This window comes from Crassostrea angulata, chromosome 8 (genome assembly GCF_025612915.1).
Source record: "Crassostrea angulata isolate pt1a10 chromosome 8, ASM2561291v2, whole genome shotgun sequence".
Taxonomy (NCBI): Eukaryota; Metazoa; Mollusca; class Bivalvia; order Ostreida; family Ostreidae; genus Magallana; species Magallana angulata.
Window position 1 is genome coordinate 36,837,832 of NC_069118.1, and position 23,054 is coordinate 36,860,885.

Genomic DNA, 23,054 nt, shown 5'->3' on the forward strand with positions numbered 1-23,054 from the left:
ATAAAAATGAAATTGAATAAAAGATGTTAAAATGGTTGCGCTGATCATCTATTGATTTTTGTGGTAGGAGTCCTGTAACTTAGCGCTCAGGCGATTACAGGAGGATTCAAGAGAGCGCATGCCTGCTGCTTTTACTGTTCAATGAAGTGGCGCTCTGTTTGTAATGACACTTTTTTTTTACTTCAGTAAAACAGAAGAAACATTATTGATAACATGACTGCATAATTACTCAATAATGGAAGTGTTGTGTTGTGTTAAACAAAGTAAAATTCAGAGAAATTTGCAATATATGTTCCCCAGTACTTGTGTTATATTTTCTCATAAAGTAGTGAATCTTAATATGATCAGAGACAATGGGAAGGATTTGCATCAGGAGAGGGTGTTAATGAAGGATGCTAGTGTTGTGTATTGAATTATCTGGGATAGTGTTTAATGTTCCTGGTCAGAAAAAAAACGATTTTTCACCAACCATTTTCTGGGAGATATATCTGACGAGCAACGTGGAGCAATAGTTACTCATTAATAGGACTAGTGAGGAGATGGATAGTATTCCAATGTCATATCTGAGAGTACAAATAGTACTCCGTGAATGAACCCAGACGGAAATGCAGTGATGGAGTACTCTAATAGTACCGCAGATTTTATATTTCCTTGGTACTTAATAGAAAATTACACCAATGGCTCCCTCTCCTTGGAGCCCGAGAGTGAGCACGGAGTCTGGCGGGACATCCCCCTGGGGCTGGTGCTTAGTCTGCTGTCACTGCTCACCTTCATAGGCAACGCCATGGTGTTACACGCCGTACGTACGGAGAGGCGGCTACAAACGGTGAGTGGACATGTATATATCGGGAAATAAAGACAGTATTTATTACTGTATGTAAGTCTCAAAGCTTCAGTAAAATTCTTACCTTTACTATTAGACACGTACATAAGTAACTGTAATACAATTTCTACAAAATGTGTGTAGATCGTTAAACTTCAGTGACTTTTACTACGCCATGTACTACAGTACATCCTTGATTCCCCCCATCTAAGGTTCTACACAAAGTGATGACCAAACTCAGCAAGTTTAGAAAAGTCCAATATTATAATATTTAATAAAACTATATTTAAAAAAGCTTTAAAACGACATTAAAAACTATGAAATATTATGATTTTAAAAACTATTGTCCGTCTAAAGTTCCCGATTTTATCACAACTGAAATCATCAAAATTATGGCAAAAGTTCTAAATTTTATGTCCGCTCCTGTGCATTTCTCCGGGTATAAAGAGGGTCTGTGTGAAAAAATGAATTAGGAGGATTTATAATAGTAAAATCTGGCATCTGACTGAAACTGTCAGAAAAATTAATTCAACATAAAATTGAGCTTAAATTTTTATGTGAATTTGTGTGCAATAACGGGGGTTGTTTGGAAATTATTGAGACATTTAATCTTACTCCCTTGTGAAAAAAGATAAATCATTTATCGAGTGTATAATTTACATTTCAAAATAACATTTTTAAACAAATTCGGACCAAAAAAAACCCCGCCAACTGCCATACTAATTTACCGATTCGAATTTGTGCCATATACGTTTAGCTGAATAAGGATTAATGTTTTTAAAATCACTAGTAAGTACTGCGCATGAGCGTGAGAAGAAACCTAACATATACCAGTAGATACATTTTACAATCATGTCACGTGTTTATCTAGTAATCTTATTTCTCAATTGGCTCCTATGGTGCTTTTGCTGAATCAATAAACTATCATGCAGAATATTTCAATATGTCGTGTTCATTGCTTTTGAAAAAATCAAACATAGAATCATTCAAACTATTCTAAGCGGAGTAATTAATCCGAGACGAAAAAAATACAAGATTCACTTTTTAAAAAAAAATTACGTTAACACCTGATGATTAAAAGTAACAAAAGCCAAACCTTATCTGTAGTTCGTTATTATGAAGTGCACTAGACATTTAAAATAAATTCGCAAACCATAGGAAATGAAAAACGAATTTAGGACAGAATGATTGACAGACCGTGATGTCGACGATTGCCCCCCCCCCCCCCCCCCCCCCCGCTTTAACCGGTAGAGGACTAATAAACTGAGACATTATATCATCGTACGAAGACTGACTTCAAATCTATTACTTGCAGGAAAGTTAAATTTTACCTAAGTTTATTAATAAGTCAGACTTTTAATTTTGTTCCATAAAAAATATCTTTTAATTGTCTTGTTCAAACAAGTTATGTCCGATTTTGTCATTTGGTGATGTTTTTAATGTTTGTCATTTTTTTGAAAAAAATGGAGGGTTAAAATCTTTTATCGCTCGAGAGTTTAATTATGTGTGTTCTCTCTCTCTCTCTCTCTCTCTCTCTCTCTCTCTCTCTCTCTCTCTCTCTCTCTCTCTCTCTCTCACACACAATGATTCTCAAAAGATATGCATGTAAAATTTAAAGATAATTTATTACATGTATCTTAATATTATCCACAAATAATCTAATTCGCTAAAGTACACCAACTGTCAATTTACATAGGTCACAAATAGTATATCTTTAGTATTTGTTCGGTGGTGTGAATTATCTTAGAATTAGGAGATAAAATGGATAAAGATAAATAACAACTTTACAGACTTGAAACAAACGACCGATTTCCTGCGACATATATCAAATGTCTATTCTTTCCTCCGAATTCTGTGCACGATTTTCTCGAACGAAGCAGAAATGGTTCTCACGTAAAAGATAGCACTGATGCTGAGTCTTCTCACAGACTGTTATTATTAATGAAACCTTTATAATTAACGAATAGAACGTGTCACTGCCATATCAGACCTTCTCTGCAATACAATTAAAATCAAGAGCTTTGCAATTGTCTGCAGTAATGCCCTACAAAACAGATCACGTGCTGTCCCTCTTGTCAGCCAGACTTATCCTAGCGAATAGGGGGCTTTACGAGTACAAGTCTATTCTGAATTAATGACTTTAAAAAATCACTTGTTATTTTTTATTTCAAAATTGATTATAAATTATATGATATTTTTATACAATGTATTTACGTATTTAAATTGATACAGAAGCAATTGTGGGATTCTATATTTTTTTTACCAGTGACAACTACATTTTAATAAACTTTTCAATCATACATTTATGCAACCGATTGCCATGATCATTTGATGATATTTCAGAACACGATACTTGGTGACAGTCGGGGAAACATTGGACAAGATAAGAGTCAAAGTATTGCTGTATAAGCCTTTAATGTAGAAATAGCAAACTGATTAATATGCATACAACCAAACTGAAAGTTATAGGAAGATTCTATTTCATTACGCTTGACCGAACATTAATAAACTTTGGCTCATAACTTTTATTTAATTTCATCTTATATAGAATAAAAAATATCTTCTTGATAAAGATATCAGTGATTCCAAAACTATTCTACAGTGACATGTGTCTAACGATAATCATAAAGTGTAGCAGACAATACGTATGTTTTTGTGTGTTTAAGCGCTAGCATTCGATATCGTTTAAATACAGGAGTAAATTGCAAATTCAGCCTGGCATATCAGATTATGTCTTAATATTGTATTTATGTATGATTCTCTTTATTCTAACAATTGATTCTAATGGACACTTACGTTAATTCATAGCTCTATAGACTCTAATAGGAGTGATATTTACACGCCCTGATTATCGATTGGTCGAAACCTACAGCGACCTAAGAAAAATCACGGACTGCACGAAATAATCTAGATGATGTCAGACTCAAAATACCACAGGAGACGATTTGACTGTTTCTTTTAACTAACTTAATGATGTACAATAACAATAATTTAGTTCATTTAACTTAATTTTTACAATCAATTTATTAATTTGTTTAAAAAAAAAGATGTTAATATAAACAATAAAATGCTTTTAAATGCGGGTTATGAATGTGGCGATCATTGCAGAAAAAAATACATAACCCGTGTTAGCGGGTTATGTATTTTTTTTGCAATGTCACCACGTTCATATCCCGCATGAATATGCCGAATGTCGAATAGACCTATTTATCTACGACCCAGCGGCTAGGCTAGCTGTAGCTGCAATAATGTAGCCCTCTCCGATTTTTTATATCTGATGTTTACTGGAGAGGGCTACAATTCCATAGGATCTCCGTAATGGTGCAAAATTAAATTTTTAATGCGACTGACTTCGGTCTGAAAAGATCGATTTTATATTTGACTCCCTTTAGGTAAAATGATTTTTTAATTCAGGTTGAACAAACTAACCGTATATAAATCAAAACCAGATAAAACACATCAGCATGTTTACCAGTCGTCTTTTTCAGCAGCCATGACAGTTCTCGCGTGATTTTATGGGATTTACGCTTGGAGTTTTGATGGGCTTGATAACGTGAATGTCACAATAAATAATTTATCTAACCTCGTTCTATCACTAAAACATTATTTAAGGAACTGGTATGTAATGAAAAATTCATATTTACCGCGTATATATGTTTAAAATAGGGGAATTCCTATATTCAGTTCAAGATCCGCTCCTAAATTCTCATTGGCTGTCTCAAAATAAAACCGGTCAAGGTCAGTAAACATGGCGGACAAATTCAACTTGCGTTGTTGACACTCACGAAAAATAACCGATATATGGACTATACCTGATATTTTTGGATTAATTTATGCCATAGACATCTACAATATTTGAGTTCAGGTAAGAAATGCAGATGTTATCGTCATTTATATACGATTTGAGACGAAATCGTTGCGGGAGTGAATCACTCCCGCACTTGCACCATTACGGAGATCCTATGGAGTTGTAGCCCTCTCCCCCCCCCCCCCCCCCAAAAAAAAAAATCGGGAGAGGGCTACATTATTGCAGCTAGGCTAGCTGGTACGATTTTGAACGCAGCCCATACTAAAGTGTCATATATCATTGAAATGGACGCGAACTTCTCTATCCACAAAACAATGCAATAAATTTTCTAGCAATTCAAACCCTTAAATAACCCTCCAAACCCAGGTTCTCCGTTTATTTCAAATCCCTTACCATCTTCCAAGGAATACGGTAATGAATTCTTACATTCGCTCAAAAATTAAACGATTCAGTAAACTGCCGTACTGACAATACATGTACGTTGAGAATCTAAGTATTGTTTTGCGATAACATATAATTTAAGGTTTGGTTTCTTTTATTGAATATTGGTTTTTTTTTCAATTTACTTTAAACCTAAACTACAGAAATAAAATTTCTAACTGCGTTCATTTTTTTCGTTCGTCTTCGTTCGGCAGGACTGGCGTGTAATAAGGTACACTCATCCCTAAACTTCTCGCGGTCTGTGTACCAACAACATGTAAAGTAAACTTAACATCACTTATAAAACTCAAAATACAGTTTCTGCGTAAACAGTTATTCAAAATTGAGTTCCTCTAGCCGTGGTTATTATAATCGAGAGATGAGAATTAGGTATACTAGGAGCGTCTTTTCCATTATTTCGTCTACAACTGTATTTGAGCGGAAACTATGTTACTAAAAATAGACGCAGGTATATGTCGCAATATGATATCGGGACCAAGTTACTGATTGTATAATGGTGTCTGTAACCACTGATTTGTCATAAATTCATGAAACCTGCATCGAGAAATGAATATATACATGTAGAACTCTGTGTATGAAAACAGTTGAAATTCTGAACTGTGATAACTTCCAGCAAAACTCAATGAATGTAAATGTAAATAGAGTACATAAACATACACGTATGTACATGTAGTATAGTAGGAAGGTCTTTCCATATTGGTTGTGCTTTTACTCAGAAATAAACAAGCGTTTTGGGAGGAAAATTCAGCAGATTAGGTACAGGTAATTTAACTCCCTATTCTTATCATGAAAAGAAAAAGACATCGACTACTTAATGGAATCGATCCAGCGACCGCAAAATCAAAACGACCCAAGCGTTACCACTTGGTCACGCCTACAACACTTTCATGGGATGTCTTTTTAATATATATGGCTAAATACCTGATAGTATTAGAAAATTCACTTACTAAAACATTTGTCTAATGTTCAATACGAAGACCAAATTAATCCAAAATAGTTTAATGATTTAATATATACACGTATTACAATACATGTAGAAAACAATTTTAGTCACTTTTTTATTTATTTTGTTTTGTTTGTTTAAAGTGGTTCAAATACTCAAATATCCAACTTTTATTACATACTATTTTTCGATATATCCCATCCAAACCTACCGATTTTAATGATGTCGGATAAGACATTCTTTTAAAATGTTAATTGTGAAAGGTCCGTTGGAATAATTTAAACTTTTACTGAACAGTGTATAATATCGAAGATGCCGGTTGTTTGTAAATTATATATTTTAGGCAAAATCGTACAATAAGTGCGCTATACTTCTTTACCGTACGAATTTTACAACACGTGGTTATCTCTACTCATCAGGGCGCTTTCGTTCCTTCCGGCCGATGTGATGATACATAATAGTTATACAATATCGGTCTGCAAATATCCATCTTTACCACAGGACTAGATCATTGTGGCTCTGGTTTCTGTTCGGCTACAATATACGACACACAGATTGTCAGGTACCTCCTTTGATTCTAATTAGGTAACTTTTGCCTCCCATTAAAGGGGCTCAGCTGTTTCTCTGGATATTAGGGAAAAATGAGCAAATAACGAAGGTATTAGGGGAGGGTATTATACGTTGTCATTTTGAAAGATTGGACTCAAGTGTCCAATTTGAGTTTGTAGCAGTTGACTGTCTATCGTCTCTCTCAATTGAATTGGTGAAGCTTCTATTATCAATGAAACATCACGACTTTGTCCAAATAACATTTTGAAATTACCTGTATGAACATTGACACACATGGAATTATTTTTTTTAAAAACGCCCGGGTAACAACCAAAATAATGTCATCACCTACTAATATTTTCTTAGCTACTCATGAATTAATGAACCAACAATCAAAGCAAAACTTGCTGTGGTTTGTCAGTGATGTTGTGCATAAACAACATATATAGACTACTGGTATTAACCTTTTTGTCATTTTGCCTTTATACGCCTAATGTTTTACATGTGGTCCTGTCTTTCTAACATTTGAAAATGAATGGCGCAATAACAGAGAATTTTAGAAAAAAAAGGATTTTGGAAAATTGAGAGAGAGAGAGAGAGAGAGAGAGAGAGAGAGAGAGAGAGATGGTGAGATTATCGAAAATTGTTATTCACTGTCTAAAGATCAAATCGCAGTAATAGTCGGCCATTTTGATACTGAAATCTCTGTTTTGTTAGAGACCAAAAAGATTATGTGAGATAAATTAAAGCCCAGCGTCAGCTTATTCAGGTCCATTATTCGATGCCTTCCTGTGATGTCCTTGGTCAATATATGGAAATCATGGCAAATATTTGAAGCCCATCTCCCGAGGGTGTGACTGGTCTACATATCAGATTATCTTACCTGTAAGTAGAACTCACCTGGTTGCTTCTGCGGTTAAAATTGATCGATTTTGATGCGTGAAATGATAATAAGATCTGTGTTTTTGATCGTTCATCCTGAAGTCAACATCACCATGTACAGGTAATAATATTGTGTAATATTCATTGTTCATGGCGAGACATGTCTTGCTAATTTACGTGTTTGTGACAAACTGAAGTTTGGACTCGTAGTAAAATGAAGACATAACCGGTAACTAATAAAATTTTATAAAGACCTTGAATTAAGTCCTTAGCCGATTTGAAAGTAAATAAAATTACCAAAATTGCTTAGAAATGCATTTTGTAAGTTAGTAGTCTAGCAACATCGAAAATATTTGGACGAGTATGATGATATCAAGTGGAGAAAGAAAGCCCGACCGATAGAAATGGAGGACAAAGTGCTGAACGACACATTTCGGGAAGGCAGACCTTAGACAAAATAATAGAGGGAATGTTTGGAGTCGGCAAATCGTTTATTCTTAAAGGTACATGTATATGTGGCGTATTTTTTCATGCGAAGAAATATTTGATTGATTTATTTATTCAAATATGTTATATAAAGATAGTTCTTTACAATAAATTACGCAGTTTATATCAATATGGTTAAAAAGATAAAGAAGTTAATAAATAATTTTTATAATTATTGTGGAGTCCACAATAAATAGCGTATTTGAATAAACACCGCCTTACATCGGTCACGTGATATCACGCTCAGTCTATAACAACAACAATGGCGACGGCGAGAAAGATAGGTATACCCGTAATACCGTTAAGTTTGACAGATTTGGCCAAGAAAATAAAAAGAGACAGACTGACAAGGATAGGAACAAAGGGAAGATTGTCATCAGAGACTATGTAGATTGATGGAATAGGAATTAAAGTCGAATTAAACTAAAGTTTTGATCATGAAGTTGTAGGGGTTTTGCTAGTCAGGCTCGTTCGTGCTTCATGTCTTTACTTTATAACTTATAAACCACAAGTGGATTTTCTTTTAGAGGAATTTTTGAATAAAGAATAAATAAACACTCTCAGTACATGCATCCCTCATGGAGAAGGGTATTCACTCAATTTACCGTGTCGTTGATGAAAAAATCGTGTTTCATCTTTATTACACATAATTTGCAATTTATATCGTTCTACATTAATGAATAACGGAATAATAATGCTTTGGGTATCATCTAATATAAGAATTATCTACATGTAATTTAAGACATGAAAAACGGGATTCTAATTTGTAAACAAACTGTTCTTCCTTCGTGTTTTCAATACTAGGTTTTCCCGCACACATGCGCAGTGGTGTTACAAATGGCCGATCACATTAATATTCATCAGATGGTAACAAAGTTTAGAGACAAAAAAAAAAAACTGATGAAAGAACATGTTTTACGGGCCTAAAGTTTGTGAAACTTATAAGAAACATGATGTATATTTTTACTCAAACTCATGTCAAGGATTTTACTCCAAATACGCCACATATACCTGTAAGAATTGTTTAAAAAACACAACTAGAATTACATAGTGAATATGGACGCATATGGTAAATGTCCAAAGAAAAAAAAATTGCCCAAGACATTTTCGGAAATAAAAAGGGTTTAGCATTGATGTCAAGACTGGGAATTTTCGACGTCGCATATTGCGCCGCCAAGCAAAACTTGAAATTATTTTATCTCAAAAAATGAATTATGAAGGGTTTTTATATTTGGCGGTATTGTTTGACAAATTTACAAGGACCAAAACACTGTTGAATAATGAAATTGCAACAAACGGATTTCAAGTTTGGCGCACTGTCTAATTTGGGATAACCCTCGTACATACCAAAAATGCATACCGATATTAAAATAGATACCGATTGCATTATGATGATTATAGATACACCAAATGCACACTGGAGATTATAGAGTCAGAGATGGTGAGAGCCTGCTGCATAGTGCAAAATTAAATGATGTGATCATGATGTGTGTAGATAAATAAAGTCATTAAGGACAAAAATAATTATAATGTCACCATACTGAATACTGTAATAGTACAGTCACTTTATTCGTACCGATTAATGTACATTAATTTTTATATCTTTCAAAGTTTAAAACGCCAGAATTATTGAAAATTAAATAGCCATCAAAGGTTTGAACATAGTGCATTCTGATGATATTATAGCAACAAAAGGTTCAGCCATCCTGTTTAACGATAATAATTTAGACACCAGAGGTTAAACCACACTGCGTACTCCAATTATATCACAAACAAAATGTTTAAGCATAGTGTGTACCAGTTAATTAGCCATCCTCAGCCATAATTAGATGCTTTAAAAAACTTTAACCGAGATCAGAACGGACACAAACATTTTTTTTCTTCTTAATATTTCCCAAGAAAGGTTTTGCAATGGGCATAAAACATATAAAAGGAAATAGAGGTTTCATTTAAAATGCAGAAAGTAAGTTTTTTTTATAAACATGCTTTTTGGTTGTTTGTTGTTCTTTTTTTGTATGTTATTTGTTTTGTTCAATAAGAATTATTATAAGTAGTCAAAATCAAAGACTTAGAATATACCTTAAAGTTTAACTATTTTGAAAATAATATACATTGAACAATTGATGGGTTTTTTTCCAAGAATTATAAGCGATGCGATTATTAAATGGGAAATGTAGCTTTCAGTTAAAAGACCTGGTTTTGAACATGTCAAACTGGATGTAAAAAATTGGTAATTGTTTTTTAAATATGTCGGTCAACAGGATTCATCATGTCGATTTGGTAAAAACAGAAAAACGATTATTGGTCGACATATCCAGAACGGAGAATCCATTGAGGTACAGAGGATAAGAATTGACAATTGTAGACAGATAGCGCCCCCGGAATGGTACTGGATTTGTTTGTCTGGACATCCTTTCTCTGTTGCTTCGATGCGTTCTGTTATAGTGGCTTTAATTTCATCTGTCTCTTTTCATAATAAAACGTTGACGTGTTATATATTGCTTTTTTCATATGGCCAGTACTTATCAAATCAATCTGCTCCAATGTAATGATTCCGAGCTGCTATTTGAATGAAGTAGTTAACCTTTTGCCATTGGGGCGGCGTGGAACGCCGAGAAGCAATATAATAAGCAAGCGAGAAGTTATTCCATGCTTCTTTCCTAAATAACAAACACTTTTCTGGCATGTCAGGAAAATGCTTTATGAAGAAGTGAAATATGACTGACGGGCACAAGGAGGCCGCCGCTCACTGAAATTGAAGGGACGCGTGCCTCTTAATAACAGATGAAATGATTCGGATCAACATACGTTGATTGCAGAGTCGCGTACAAGTTTCCAGCATGTTAAGAAAGCTCTGGAAATCAAATAGAAGTATAAGTAAAATTCTATTTAGATAAACAAATCTCCTTATTGAAAAGAAATACCCTGGGAACAAAGCTACCCTTTGCGTTGTTTGTATTAGAGGAACCTTAAGGCAATGTCATATGTATGGAATCTCTCTATCATCCAGAATGGTTTTAATGATGAAATCCTTCAAGTGGTCTTTTATCAGCAGTGTAATATGCTTATCTACAACTTCGTTAAATCCAAGAACTTTTTATAATTTCATGATTTAGAAAAAAAATAATTTTTATCATTTATCATGAATATAAAATTGTTTTTGAAAGAAAAATACTGAGTGAAATTCATTATAATTTTAACTTTAAATATATGCATCCATTTTCTGACAAGACTGAAATCTACACGATCCAGTTCTAATCAGTCTATCGATTGTTCGAAACCTTTGAGGTAATTGGAAACAAATCGCAGACTGCACGAAATTTTCATAATGATGTCAGACTCAAGTTCCTATACAAGAGGAATTGCTTCTATATAACGTACTGATTAGCATTTATAACGTTAATTTACTTGTACTTACTCTTTATGATTAATTTAATAATTTTTTAAATATAAGAATGTAAACATAAACGATAAAATATTGACTTTGATTGTTTATACGGACTATGACAGTAGCAATCATTGTAAAATAAAAACCCACAAAAAAAAAACAAACAAACAAAACGTTAAACCCGCTAACGCGGATTATAGCTCGTTATCTGCTTGTGGATTATTACTCGCCACTGTACACCCATTGTGACGTTGTGTTGCCCACTTTATACAGAAATCTCAACCAGTTGGAAATATGCGGGGTTGACTGTGATTTCGTTTTTTTTAAAGCAAGTTAACATCTTAAAGATTTTCTAAGTAAACAAATTTTTAAAGTAACGTCGACACGTGTACGAATTTATATTGTGGCAACTGTCATGAGATTTTCAGTTGTAACTTGCTATGCATCGAAATAACTTAGAAGATGTATACATGCCATATGTCATTATAGATACTTCAGATTAAAGTTTAAGAATTTTGTAACGTTAAATTAGATAGCTGGCAACCTTTGAAGAGGTTTTTAAATAGTATAAAGTACTTAACTTTGCTAAAGTTTAACACCGAAACACAAACAATACGATGGCTGTATCTTTTACACACAAACCGCTTGTGCCTTTCGACTTCGTTTAACATGATGTTAGAACCCATTATCGACACGCGCCATCATTGACTGACATTTGTAAAACTGGGCCTATTTCTGTACGTCGGTAAAGATGATGTTTCTCTCTTGCTGCAAAAATAGAAATGTTCAACTTGTTGATTCCATTATCACCGTGCAAAATTCACTGCTCAATTAAAACTTTATTTTGGACTTTATTTTTAAAATTCAACATCCGTTTTGTAATATTTTCTCATAGTTTATTTCGTACAAAGTTACTTATTTAATTTGTGATTGACACTTTTCGGACTCTATGTGTGATTTCAAAGAGACATAGGGTTATGTCTCAAGAACGGCTAATCTGTTCAAAACATCATCGTGCAATTATCTGTTTTCATGTCTAGGACATCAAAGACTAGCTGACCTTATTCAATCATTCTATATATGTCAATCTTTCACTATGCTAACTTATGTCATCTCCTAGAGAAAATAAACAGATATGTTCATGACATGAAGTGAAAGACAAACACAGGTAATGGAATGTAAGACAAGAATAAGAAAGAGACACTTATTATGAAATAAATCAACATGAAAAATGTTAAAATGTTGAATAAATTTCTTAAAGTAGAATTTGTTTATAGGATAAAAATGACCATATGATACCATTATGTAATATGCTCATTATTGAATAAATGACACAGACGGTACAGTAGAAAGCCCAATCACGCGTAGATAGAGATGGCACTATCCTGATTTCAGTTCAATGACGAGTCCGCGTATGAATTTTACTTTTAAAATAACTTTAAATGCAATGTTTAGTTAAATATCAACTGTCATTAAAATCTTTAACAAATATAGTCATGCTTACATTGTGAATTATTTTTCAATGTTGACAATGCGTGGATTTTTTCGTAATCTATGGAAACGTTAACGTCGGCTATTTCAGGAACACGAGCTCCAGGATTGCAGGCGCTGACCTCAGACTTCCAAGTAGCTGTAGAAGCCGCTATTACGGCCTTCAAATATATCAAAATGGTTGATTCTTCCATGTAAAGCGCTGATCAAAAATAATTAACAACCAATGTATTTTCTATTTTATTTATATTAGATAATTTTCAAAGATATACTGAAAATATTAACGTGGGGTTATGTATTTTAGCCAACTTTAATGAAACCTAATTTGTTCCTAGGTTTTTTTTCTGATCACCTGTTGGTCGTCTGTTCGTCTGACCATCAGTCTTTCTTGTAAACAATTCACATTGCTCCTCCTTTTTTATAAGCAATAGGAAAAATTTAACCAAACTTGGTACATGTACAAAGCATCCTGATGGGAAGGGAATTCTTAATTGTTAAAATAGAGGGGGACCCTTTGTTAAAAGGGAGATAATCACGAAATATTGAAAAGTGCGTGTGTGTTTGTGTCTTTAAAAATTCCTCTCAAGAACCCCCTCACCGGATGCCAATATCTACACCAAAGCTTGTATATATATTCTAAATTATTAAAACCGTGACCCCATGACCAATACTGGGCTCAAAGATGGGCTTAAATTTAACATGGAAGGAAATCTTCTTTGAATAAACTACAAAGCTACAATTTTGGGCAATTGCTAAACAAGCGCCTCAAAATAATGTAGATTCTAAACTGTTTTAAAAGCGTGATCTCCAAGCCATTAATTGGACCCCAGGAGAAGTTCATAATTCAAATATAAAGGGAAAACGTTTAAAAACCTCTTCTCAAGAACTACATTTTGTACAACGTGACAATTTGCGAGATTACTTTTGAAGCATCCTGAGATAGTGTAAATTCTAAATTGTTCAAATCATGACCCTCACACCCAACCTGAGGCCACAAGAGGGATTCGAAGTTCAACATAGAAACATATAAGTAAAATGTTTTAAAATCTCCTTTAAAAGAACTACAATGTAATAATTTCTGAAATAACTAGACAATTACCCTCAGATAGTGTAGTTTCTAAATTAATACAATATGTAAAATTGACCAACGGGCTAATACTTATGGATCCATGAAGGGTTCAAAGATCAAAATCAAAATATACAGAAAAATGTTAAAACCATGTCTTCTCAAGAACTACATGTTCAATCCTACAATTTGTGAAATAGCTATGCAAGCATCCCCAAATAATGTACATTCCAAATTATTCAAATCGTGACCCCTCGGCCAATACTGGGGCACCAAGAGGGGTTCAAGATTCAAGTTCAAAGTTCAAAAATATTTATAAAATGTATAAAACAATGTTTAAAACGAATGCTTCACATTAGATGTGTAACAAGTCAATCATATATCTAAATGAATTGGTTGACGATTTTGTATTTGGTACAAATCATGGATTAAATTTAATTGTTTGTAAACCCTTATCATATACATATACATCAAGTTGATTATGAGGATGAAAAGAACTTTATAAATTGCAGACACAGAAGTCTGTCTATGCAATGCATTCAACAATTCTACGCGGTCATTTCGACCTCCAAAAGTGTGCAAAAACCACCCAAAACAAAAAAAAAAACAATCCTCCTTTTGTATTTTAACTGTTGAAAGTAGGCCAATTTATGCGAAACTCAAATTTGGAAGTATATGGCACGACGGACGAACGAACAAACGAGGGGGGGGGGGGGCTGGACACTTAACCTATTCTTGTCTACTTCCTCCTCAGACTACCCGAGGACCGGAGTATTCCATCAGTTACAACAACTCAGCACCCTGAAATAGCGTCTGTAGATACAGATACGATCCTTAAAACAAACAAAAAAAGACTGGTATATAGTTCTGTCCAATATCTAATTCTACCTTCAAAGATCCTGATGTAATACAAATATTGGGCATTGGAACTCACACATCCAGTATGTCAATGGTGTAGTTCAATTCACGGTCTAGTGAACGATGTATCTAAAGAGCAAAGAAAATAAGAGAAGTGTACTTTTTTCGATTTTATTTTTTTTTTCCATCAAAGAGGTTCGCAAGTGAAGGAAGGAAGCGAGGATAATAAATTCAATCTTGTGGACATACAGGCTGATACAAGTGTAATAGATTCATTTCACACAAGAGTTGTTCAGCAACAGCTTATTAGAATGCCAGCAAGAACTCCTCCAAATATTGACCTATCACTACACCCAAGCCTATGGCTGCTTCTTTAGTGTTTCATATAGCAAATTCCGCGCACGGATTCGATTTTCCTTTTCGATGCTTTCTAAGATATTTCACAATTTGGGTCCTAATTACTTTAATAGAAAGGAGCTCGGAACTATCGCCTCAGTGATATTGAGATAAGACCTATGTCTTGGTACCTTATATTTATCATCATTTGTTTCCCATGTTTTGTGTTCCTACATTCAATGACAGAGATTGATGGGCTTGGCGATACCAATAAAGATATGAAACTGTAATAAAGAAATGGACATGATATATAATAGTCTATTGAGTCGTCTTTCACCGAATGTTTTTTTTATTCAATCATGGATACCAATTTTTGGTCGGTTCACTTGAACCCCCTTTATCGATTTGTTGTCAATCATTTTATTTGACTCACTCGTTATTATGACATATCTTATTTCTAAAATGAAATTCGCGTACAAGTACTCGTGTAACAGATCTTATCTGTAAAAGGATGATATACTAGTTAGTATTTAAAATTATACCGTACCTATTTTTTTTTCAAATTTGATTACATCTATGAGTTACCTAAATAAATATACATACATGTATACATTAAACGATCGTAAATGACCGCTCTTGTTATGCTTTCACAGTAACATGTAAAAATGTAGCTCAGCATCAGTCATTCGGTACATGTACCCATGGCTTTCGGTACATGTACAACGCTCCATGTCATTCGGTAAATGTACAACTGTCCATGGCATTCGGTACATGTACAACTTTCCGTGGCATTCGGTACATGTACAACTGTCCATGTCATTCGGTAAATGTACAACTGTCCATGTCATTCGGTAAATGTACAACTTTCCATGTCATTCGGTACATGTACAACTTTCCATGTCATTCGGTACATGTACAACTTTCCATGTCATTCGGTAAATGTACAACTGTCCATGGCATTCGGTACATGTACAACTTTCCATGTCATTCGGTACATGTACAACTTTCCATGTCATTCGGTAAATGTACAACTGTCCATGGCATTCGGTAAATGTACAACTGTCCATGTCATTCTGTACATGTACAACTTTCCATGTCATTCGGTAAATGTACAACTGTCCATGGCATTCGGTACATGTACAACTGTCCATGTCATTCGGTACTTGTACAACTGTCCATGTCATTCGGTAAATGTACAACTGTCCATGTCATTCGGTTAATGTACAACTGTCCATGTCATTCTGTACATGTACAACTGTCCATGTCATTCGGTACTTGTACAACTGTCCATGTCATTCGGTACTTGTACAACTGTCCATGTCATTCGGTACATGTACAACTGTCCATGTCAATCGGTACATGTACAACTGTCCATGTCATTCGGTACATGTACAACTGTCCATGCCGATTGGTACATGTACAACTTTCCATGGCATTTCGAATCTACAAGAATCTCTAACCAGGATTTTAATTTCGACCAAATTCAATCTATTACCAAGTCTTATGGTGAACACAATGAACTACTATCTACGTTGATCCTTTCAACCGCATGCAATAAAGCATGGACGATAACATTTCTTCTTATTCATCATGAAAAAGTGATCTATAGTGAACGAATATCAATATCAGCTATGTGATTTATGATCATATATCACAATTAATAAAATAAGTTTAAAATAATTTGGTATCTTCTGTCAATTACAATATTGATTTGGAAGTATTCTCATACACGCAATGCTATCTTCCTTTGATTTACATACATTATTTTTATTTTAATAAAAAGCTTTCCTGCAGATATTCATGGAAAGTTATATTTTTGTTGGAGATATTATTTTATCTGCATTTGCAATTGAAAGGACAGAAGCAATTTTAGATTAACTCTGGCATTTATTAATTATTTTGCGCAATGCTATCAGAACTTTTTCAGAAAATGAATGTTACCGAGTATTTTTGGGAAGGTATTAAATGAAATGAAATATGAAATGGCCATATATTTGATACCTGATGAATAGATAATCTTGGTATCATTTTGAAATATTGACTGATCACCTGCTCGACTTTCAAAATTTTGATTTATTGCTCATTACAGCATTAAATTCCATGAGAAAAACATATTTTACAAAAATCAAATATTAGAAATGAACGTTGAGAAAAATGCTATTACCGATTGTTTTGTTGTCATTCCATTCAAGACCAGCTGATATGCACACCGATCACTTCTTGTCTACTACACATCTTTGATTATCGATCTATGAACCAGTTTTTCATTTTAAAAAAAAAAGGATGATATCTCCTAATCAATGTCAGCGACCCGTTTTTCTCCGATAAATCTTTAAAGTATTGTGATGATTCTGAGAGTGACAAGAAATGATACCTTCTGAGTGATGTCAACAGTTCGAACAGTTCAAACTTAAGAAATTCAGTTCTATCAGTGAATTTTAGACTACACATGTATATAAAGCAGCAAGGTCCGTCCTGGTCTGTGGCCCAATATTTTTTTATGAATAAATATGACACCCTTAAAAATGGTGGGTTCCGATACAATTCACGTTCAACAAAAATTCAATGCATCAAGTTCGCTTATCACGTCGCATTGTTTGTTTCAAAATTCTCACCAGTGAAGGGATAAAAAAACCTAAGGCTTTATGAAATCAAACTAGGAAAATTCAACTAAATCAAAGATAATTTAGAAATATTTGTAGTAAGGGAAAATGACATACAGTTTCGGTTTACGAAATGTATATTGCAATATTGACATTCATTGTATACTAGTATTTCCCCTTATGGTTGCATGATCAAAAATTTACGACATTCAATGCTCAAAAGCGCGACCAACTCAAACTCACGGCATATGAGTTTGAATATGTAAAGTTAGAATATGTTTAGTTAGAATTAATGAAAATTTTGATATGTACTTTGTTTAATCTTATCTATCCTGTCTTAAAAAATAATTTTTCCCGTCAAAGTTTCTGGCACTATTTGTTTAGCACAGGAGCGCAGTAAAAGGTATGTTTTATGGCTGTTCGATCTATTATTCATATGCATTACAATGAGCGTATATAATGCCTCTTATACGTCTACGGGGATACAGAAGTATTATATACAAATAAACACCAACTTAAATACAAATATTTATAAGCATTGAATGCTTAAATGTACATGACGCACACAAATTAGATTATAACAAGTTCAGTGTTCAAACTAGATAACCAGTTATAATAGGGAAAGGCCTTCTAAGGTCCCCCTTGTTTTGGGAAATAAGAATACCATACTCTGTCCCACGTTCTCTTTGCCATCACTTATTGTCGATTTAATAATGAAATATGTTTACCTCTTAGTGAATTTCGTTTGAAATCGATAAAATGTGGATACAAATAAAAGATTTTCTCATTGATTTTTTTTTGTACAAAATAAATTTTGATACAAATAAAAGATTTTCTTATTGATTTTTTTTTGTAAATAATGGATTTATATCGTGTTTGTAACAAGGATAAGATACATGCGACATTCAGCACATCATCAGTCTTTCATTGTAAGTAATACGTGACAGCGACAAAACCTACGGATTTTTAATTTTTATTATTTTGTTGTTTTTGTTTTTTTTTGGGGGGGGGGTCGACGAGGTAGAACACAGAGTTAAGTCCCCTGGTGGTGTTTTCCGGAAACACCACTATACTAGCTGTAGGGAACGAGTTGGAGCCTTATACCAAATTATTTGGCTGCAGCAGAGACACGTGAATTTTCAAGGGAATCCCCTTCACTTCACACTGCTAGGCTTCAGTTGATCATATTTTCTGTCGGTAGACGAACCATCTGAGAGTCATTTGGTTGAATTTTGTCACGAAATGTCTGTATGCCGCAGAACTTATAGAATAGATAAATTATACTCGTATACCGTAGTGTACTCAGTGCCGTAGACAGACTTTTTCTGACAGTACAACCAATTCTTCTTCAAAATATTTTTTTAAATGATAGCCAATGCATTTGTACCTAACGACACTGGTATTCCACGTAAGATCACTGACATAGCAGGTTCATGGCATATAGAGAGTACATGTACATGTATATTAGTATATAGATATACCTATTTCGGTACATAAACGTTTTAATCCGGTGAAGTAGTCTTGCTGGCTATCCTTCTTAAACTGCCGTGAATACCCGTTGTCTTTCAATATACAACGTACATATAATAGATATAGTAGATTGACTGCTCTTCGGAATCAGAACGACCTCTGAAACGTTTCTCGAGGTACTCATACATGAATAACAATTAATCTTGATTAAAAAGCATAAATAATGTTTTTCCTTTATTGACTGTATGCAACATGAATATTTTAATGAAACCAGACACTGTCAGTCCTATATATGCACGGTAGTGATTTTTTATTATCAAAACCTGTCTTTTGTTGGTTCCCCTTAACTGGTACCCTGAAATAACATCATTAGATCTCGTTATTACAGGACCCATACATGAGACACATTGTTTACGGTAAACTAATAACTATAAGTACATCTTGTCCATTGATTCAAATGTCAAGCTTTCTGGGTTATCATCAATAATGCAAAAACGAGGTGTTTTTTGTGTTGATTAGGTATGACTGTTGATCAAGATAAGGGAGGGCTTATTGATTCGGCTAAAGATTGCTTGATCTGAATTCTTCTCTCTTGCTTTTTTTTTAAACAAATTAAAAACTTGAAAGATGTAATGGATTAATGTGCAGTTCTTTTTGTTATTTTATTGATCAAATTTGAACATTAAAATTATCCAAGAATACTTACTTAAATTAGTGGTCATTTACTATGAATTATAACATATGTTTGAATCGTGTAGAACGATTGAAATATTAGCAAAGTTTTAAATAAAATGTCATTACAGAGATCGATTAAGAGATATTTTACATTTTAGATCTGATAAGTTCCCTGTCCTTTCTTTTCATTCTTTACATTATGTTTCGTTCGTTTTAATATCGGCCTTTTTTTCTTTTCGTTTATAGGTCAGCAACATGTACATCGTGAGTCTGGCCATGGCTGACCTAATTGTAGGAATCATTGTGATGCCAATAAGTACTGTGTATATTTTCACAAAGAACTGGATATTCGGGGTCGCTATTTGTCAAATCTGGATCGCCGTGGATTATACGGCAAGCACAGCCTCCATCCTTAATCTGTTCATACTCAGTGTGGACAGGTATTGGTCTGTGACGTCACCATTACGTTACCTGCGAAAACGAACAAAGAAAAGGGCGCTGATAATGATCTCCGTGGTGTGGATGATTTCCTCTCTGTGGATTATTCCTATTGTGGGGTGGCACCATTTTGCCCACGACGGTGTCCGATCTGTTCCATCCAACGTGTGTGATACAGAGTATGCTAAAGACTCCGTATTTAAAGTAGTGACAGCTTTTTTTAATTTCTATCTTCCGTTAGCAATAATGTACAGTCTCTACGGTAAAGTTTTTCATGAGATTAGGAAGAGGTCGGCATTAGAGCTGGGTCAGCAGTACCCGACAACGGCTAATCCGATGACGTATAATTACGAGGGGGACTCGCACCTCGGAGGGAGCAGTAGTTATAGCGAACCGCGGGTCGATACCTTCACCGATCAACATTCTAACAGGATTGAAGATGCTAATCTTCTAACATCTGTGAAAAATGGCTCATGTCAAAGAAACAAGAAAGTGAAGATGAAAAGCAGCAATTGTCTTGTTTTAAAATCAAATAAAATTTTACTTACAACAAACGGTAGTTCAGATCGACCAAGAATGGCCCAGAGATGCAGGGTCGAATATATCTACGATGAAAATGTGCTTGATCAAAAGACGGAAAAGTTAGAACGATTCTACTACGAAGAAAACATTCCACTTTCGGTTGTTCGATCAATAGACCATGTCAATTCGAATTTCTGTAATGACTATTTAGCAAATCCATCAAATTCAAGCAGCGATGAAAGGTATCAAAGTAATGTAAATTTAAAATCGAACAGAAAACTACAAAAATGCAATAATACATACGGGTTAACGAACGGTATTGAAAAGCTCCGCCAAACGGAGACCATTTTGGACACCACCCTGACTGCCAATGGAGGAAATGAAAACGACGCTGGTAACAATGATGGAAGTGTCTGTTTATTTGCTAATGTGACCTCCCGTCGGATATCAAATATGTTCAACATAAAACACCGCATTAAAAATTTTCGCCAAAGTTCATCATTGACAAGAGAGATTAAGGCCGCCCGTCAACTTGGGGTGATAATGGGAGCCTTCACTTTATGCTTTTTACCCTATTTCACGTTGTTCCTAGTGGTAGCGTTTTGTGACAGTTGTGTGGATACAGAGCTAATGACAGCCATGACCTGGATAGGTTACCTTAACTCAACATTAAACCCTTTCTTGTATCCTTTATGTAACATGAACTTCCGGCGGAAATTTAGAAAAATGTTGCACATTGATGGCAATATTAAACGCCGATCACGACATGCCGTAGATAGGAATAGCCTTACAATGAGATATGATTGACGTCTAATGTCGTAAAATAATGGTGTTGTTTAATTTAATGTTTTATCAACTGTTGCATTGCTACAATTGTGTTCCATTAAATAAATGTATCTCATAAATGGATAGGCTGACCTGTATCTGTTATCCAGAATGAAGAGATGGCATTGGTTTAAAACGACAAGGAATGCCATTCAATTGTCATAATTGATGCTTCCTCTGTCGTTATCTCTGACAGCAGCTTATTACCTAGTACTATCTATTCCAAAATCGACGTAATTAAATGGGGTGGGTTATTTTGTTGTTGACTTTGCACAAAATTTATTCAGTATGTCATGTATATTGCATTCTTTGACTTTCTGAACGGGACATGGTCGTGATTTTCTGTTAAAATGATCAAATTTAGCTTTACACTTTATTGTGAACACGAAGTTTTTCGTGTTCATGTGTTTTTCGTGGGTTTTATTTTCGACAGATTAAATTAACTAACAGCAAAAAGAAAAAAAAACATGAGCTTAGTTTTTTCGCGTATTACTTTGAGGTACAACCAATATTTCAGAAGTAATTGTCTATACTGGACTATAACTTTGTGCCGGATAATCATGCCAGTGCCAAGGTGGCATTTTAATTTGTACCCATTTAAGCTGTTTGTATAAAAAAATTCGAATATTTCATTTGATGAAGCATTGCTTTTAGAGTTTACTTCTAACATGTTTTGGTGCTATGTTATTCAGATATGACATGTATCTGTGTTAAATTTTAGAGGGGCATGTAATCAGGTAATCACAGGTAAATCAAGCATGGTTATAAACTCTGAAAACAATGCTCAATGAATTATTTGAATTTTAGGAGATTTGAAGGTTTCAAAATAAATTATATAAATTTTACAACTGACGGTAGGTAGAGGGCTATATGGTCATAATAACCAAGCATTTATGTTACATCCCACTACTGTGGAAGTTGCGAAGAATATTTTTTAAGATTTTATATATACATTTTCACTATATGACCATTTTGGCCCCGCCGAAACTAAGGCCCGAACCTCTGAACCAGAGGTTATGGATTTCACAATATTGTAGAGGGCTTCACGTGTGAGGTAGTAGAGCAGAAGTTTTGGTCTTTTTTCTTATTTGGCCCGTTCATAAGGCCCCGAGGGTGATAAGGTAATTAATTTTGCAGTTGAGATTACTGTTATCCTAGAGAAGCTTTAAGCCAAAAAAAGTAACAATTGGCCTTGTAGTGTTTAAGAAGAATTTAAATATGAAAAATTGGTAACGGGCGACGCTAGACGGACGATGCACCACAACGCACTACGGCGGACGAAGACCAATAGCCGGAGGGGACTATAGCTTTCCTCTGCGTCCGTCCGTCCGTCCGTCTGTCTGTCCCATTTCAGTTTTCCACACTTTTTTCTTTATGCGTTTGAGGAATAATATGAAATTTGCTGAACAGCTTCAAAATGTCAAACTACAGATTAAGTTTATACATTGGT

The 23,054-nt window shown here is 34.3% G+C and overlaps 1 protein-coding gene across 1 annotated transcript; it reads left to right on the top strand.

Annotated features, from left to right (window-relative positions):
* Positions 1-123: 123 nt before the first annotated feature.
* LOC128160062 (histamine H1 receptor-like) lies at positions 124-21,955 on the top strand. The gene is made up of 2 exons (XM_052823327.1): positions 124-826; positions 20,066-21,955. Exons 1-2 carry the CDS (start codon positions 590-592, stop codon positions 21,584-21,586), a joined length of 1,758 nt encoding a protein of 585 aa, XP_052679287.1. The 5' UTR covers positions 124-589; the 3' UTR covers positions 21,587-21,955.
* The last annotated feature ends 1,099 nt before the right edge of the window (positions 21,956-23,054 follow it).

Excerpts from the sequence above, each read along its gene's own strand:
- LOC128160062 (XM_052823327.1), top strand. The coding sequence starts at position 590 with ATGAACCCAGACGGAAATGCAGTGATGGAGTACTCTAATAGTACCGCA. Across the intron at positions 827-20,065 it reads CGGAGAGGCGGCTACAAACG|GTCAGCAACATGTACATCGT; the intron begins GTGAGTGGACAT and ends TTTCGTTTATAG.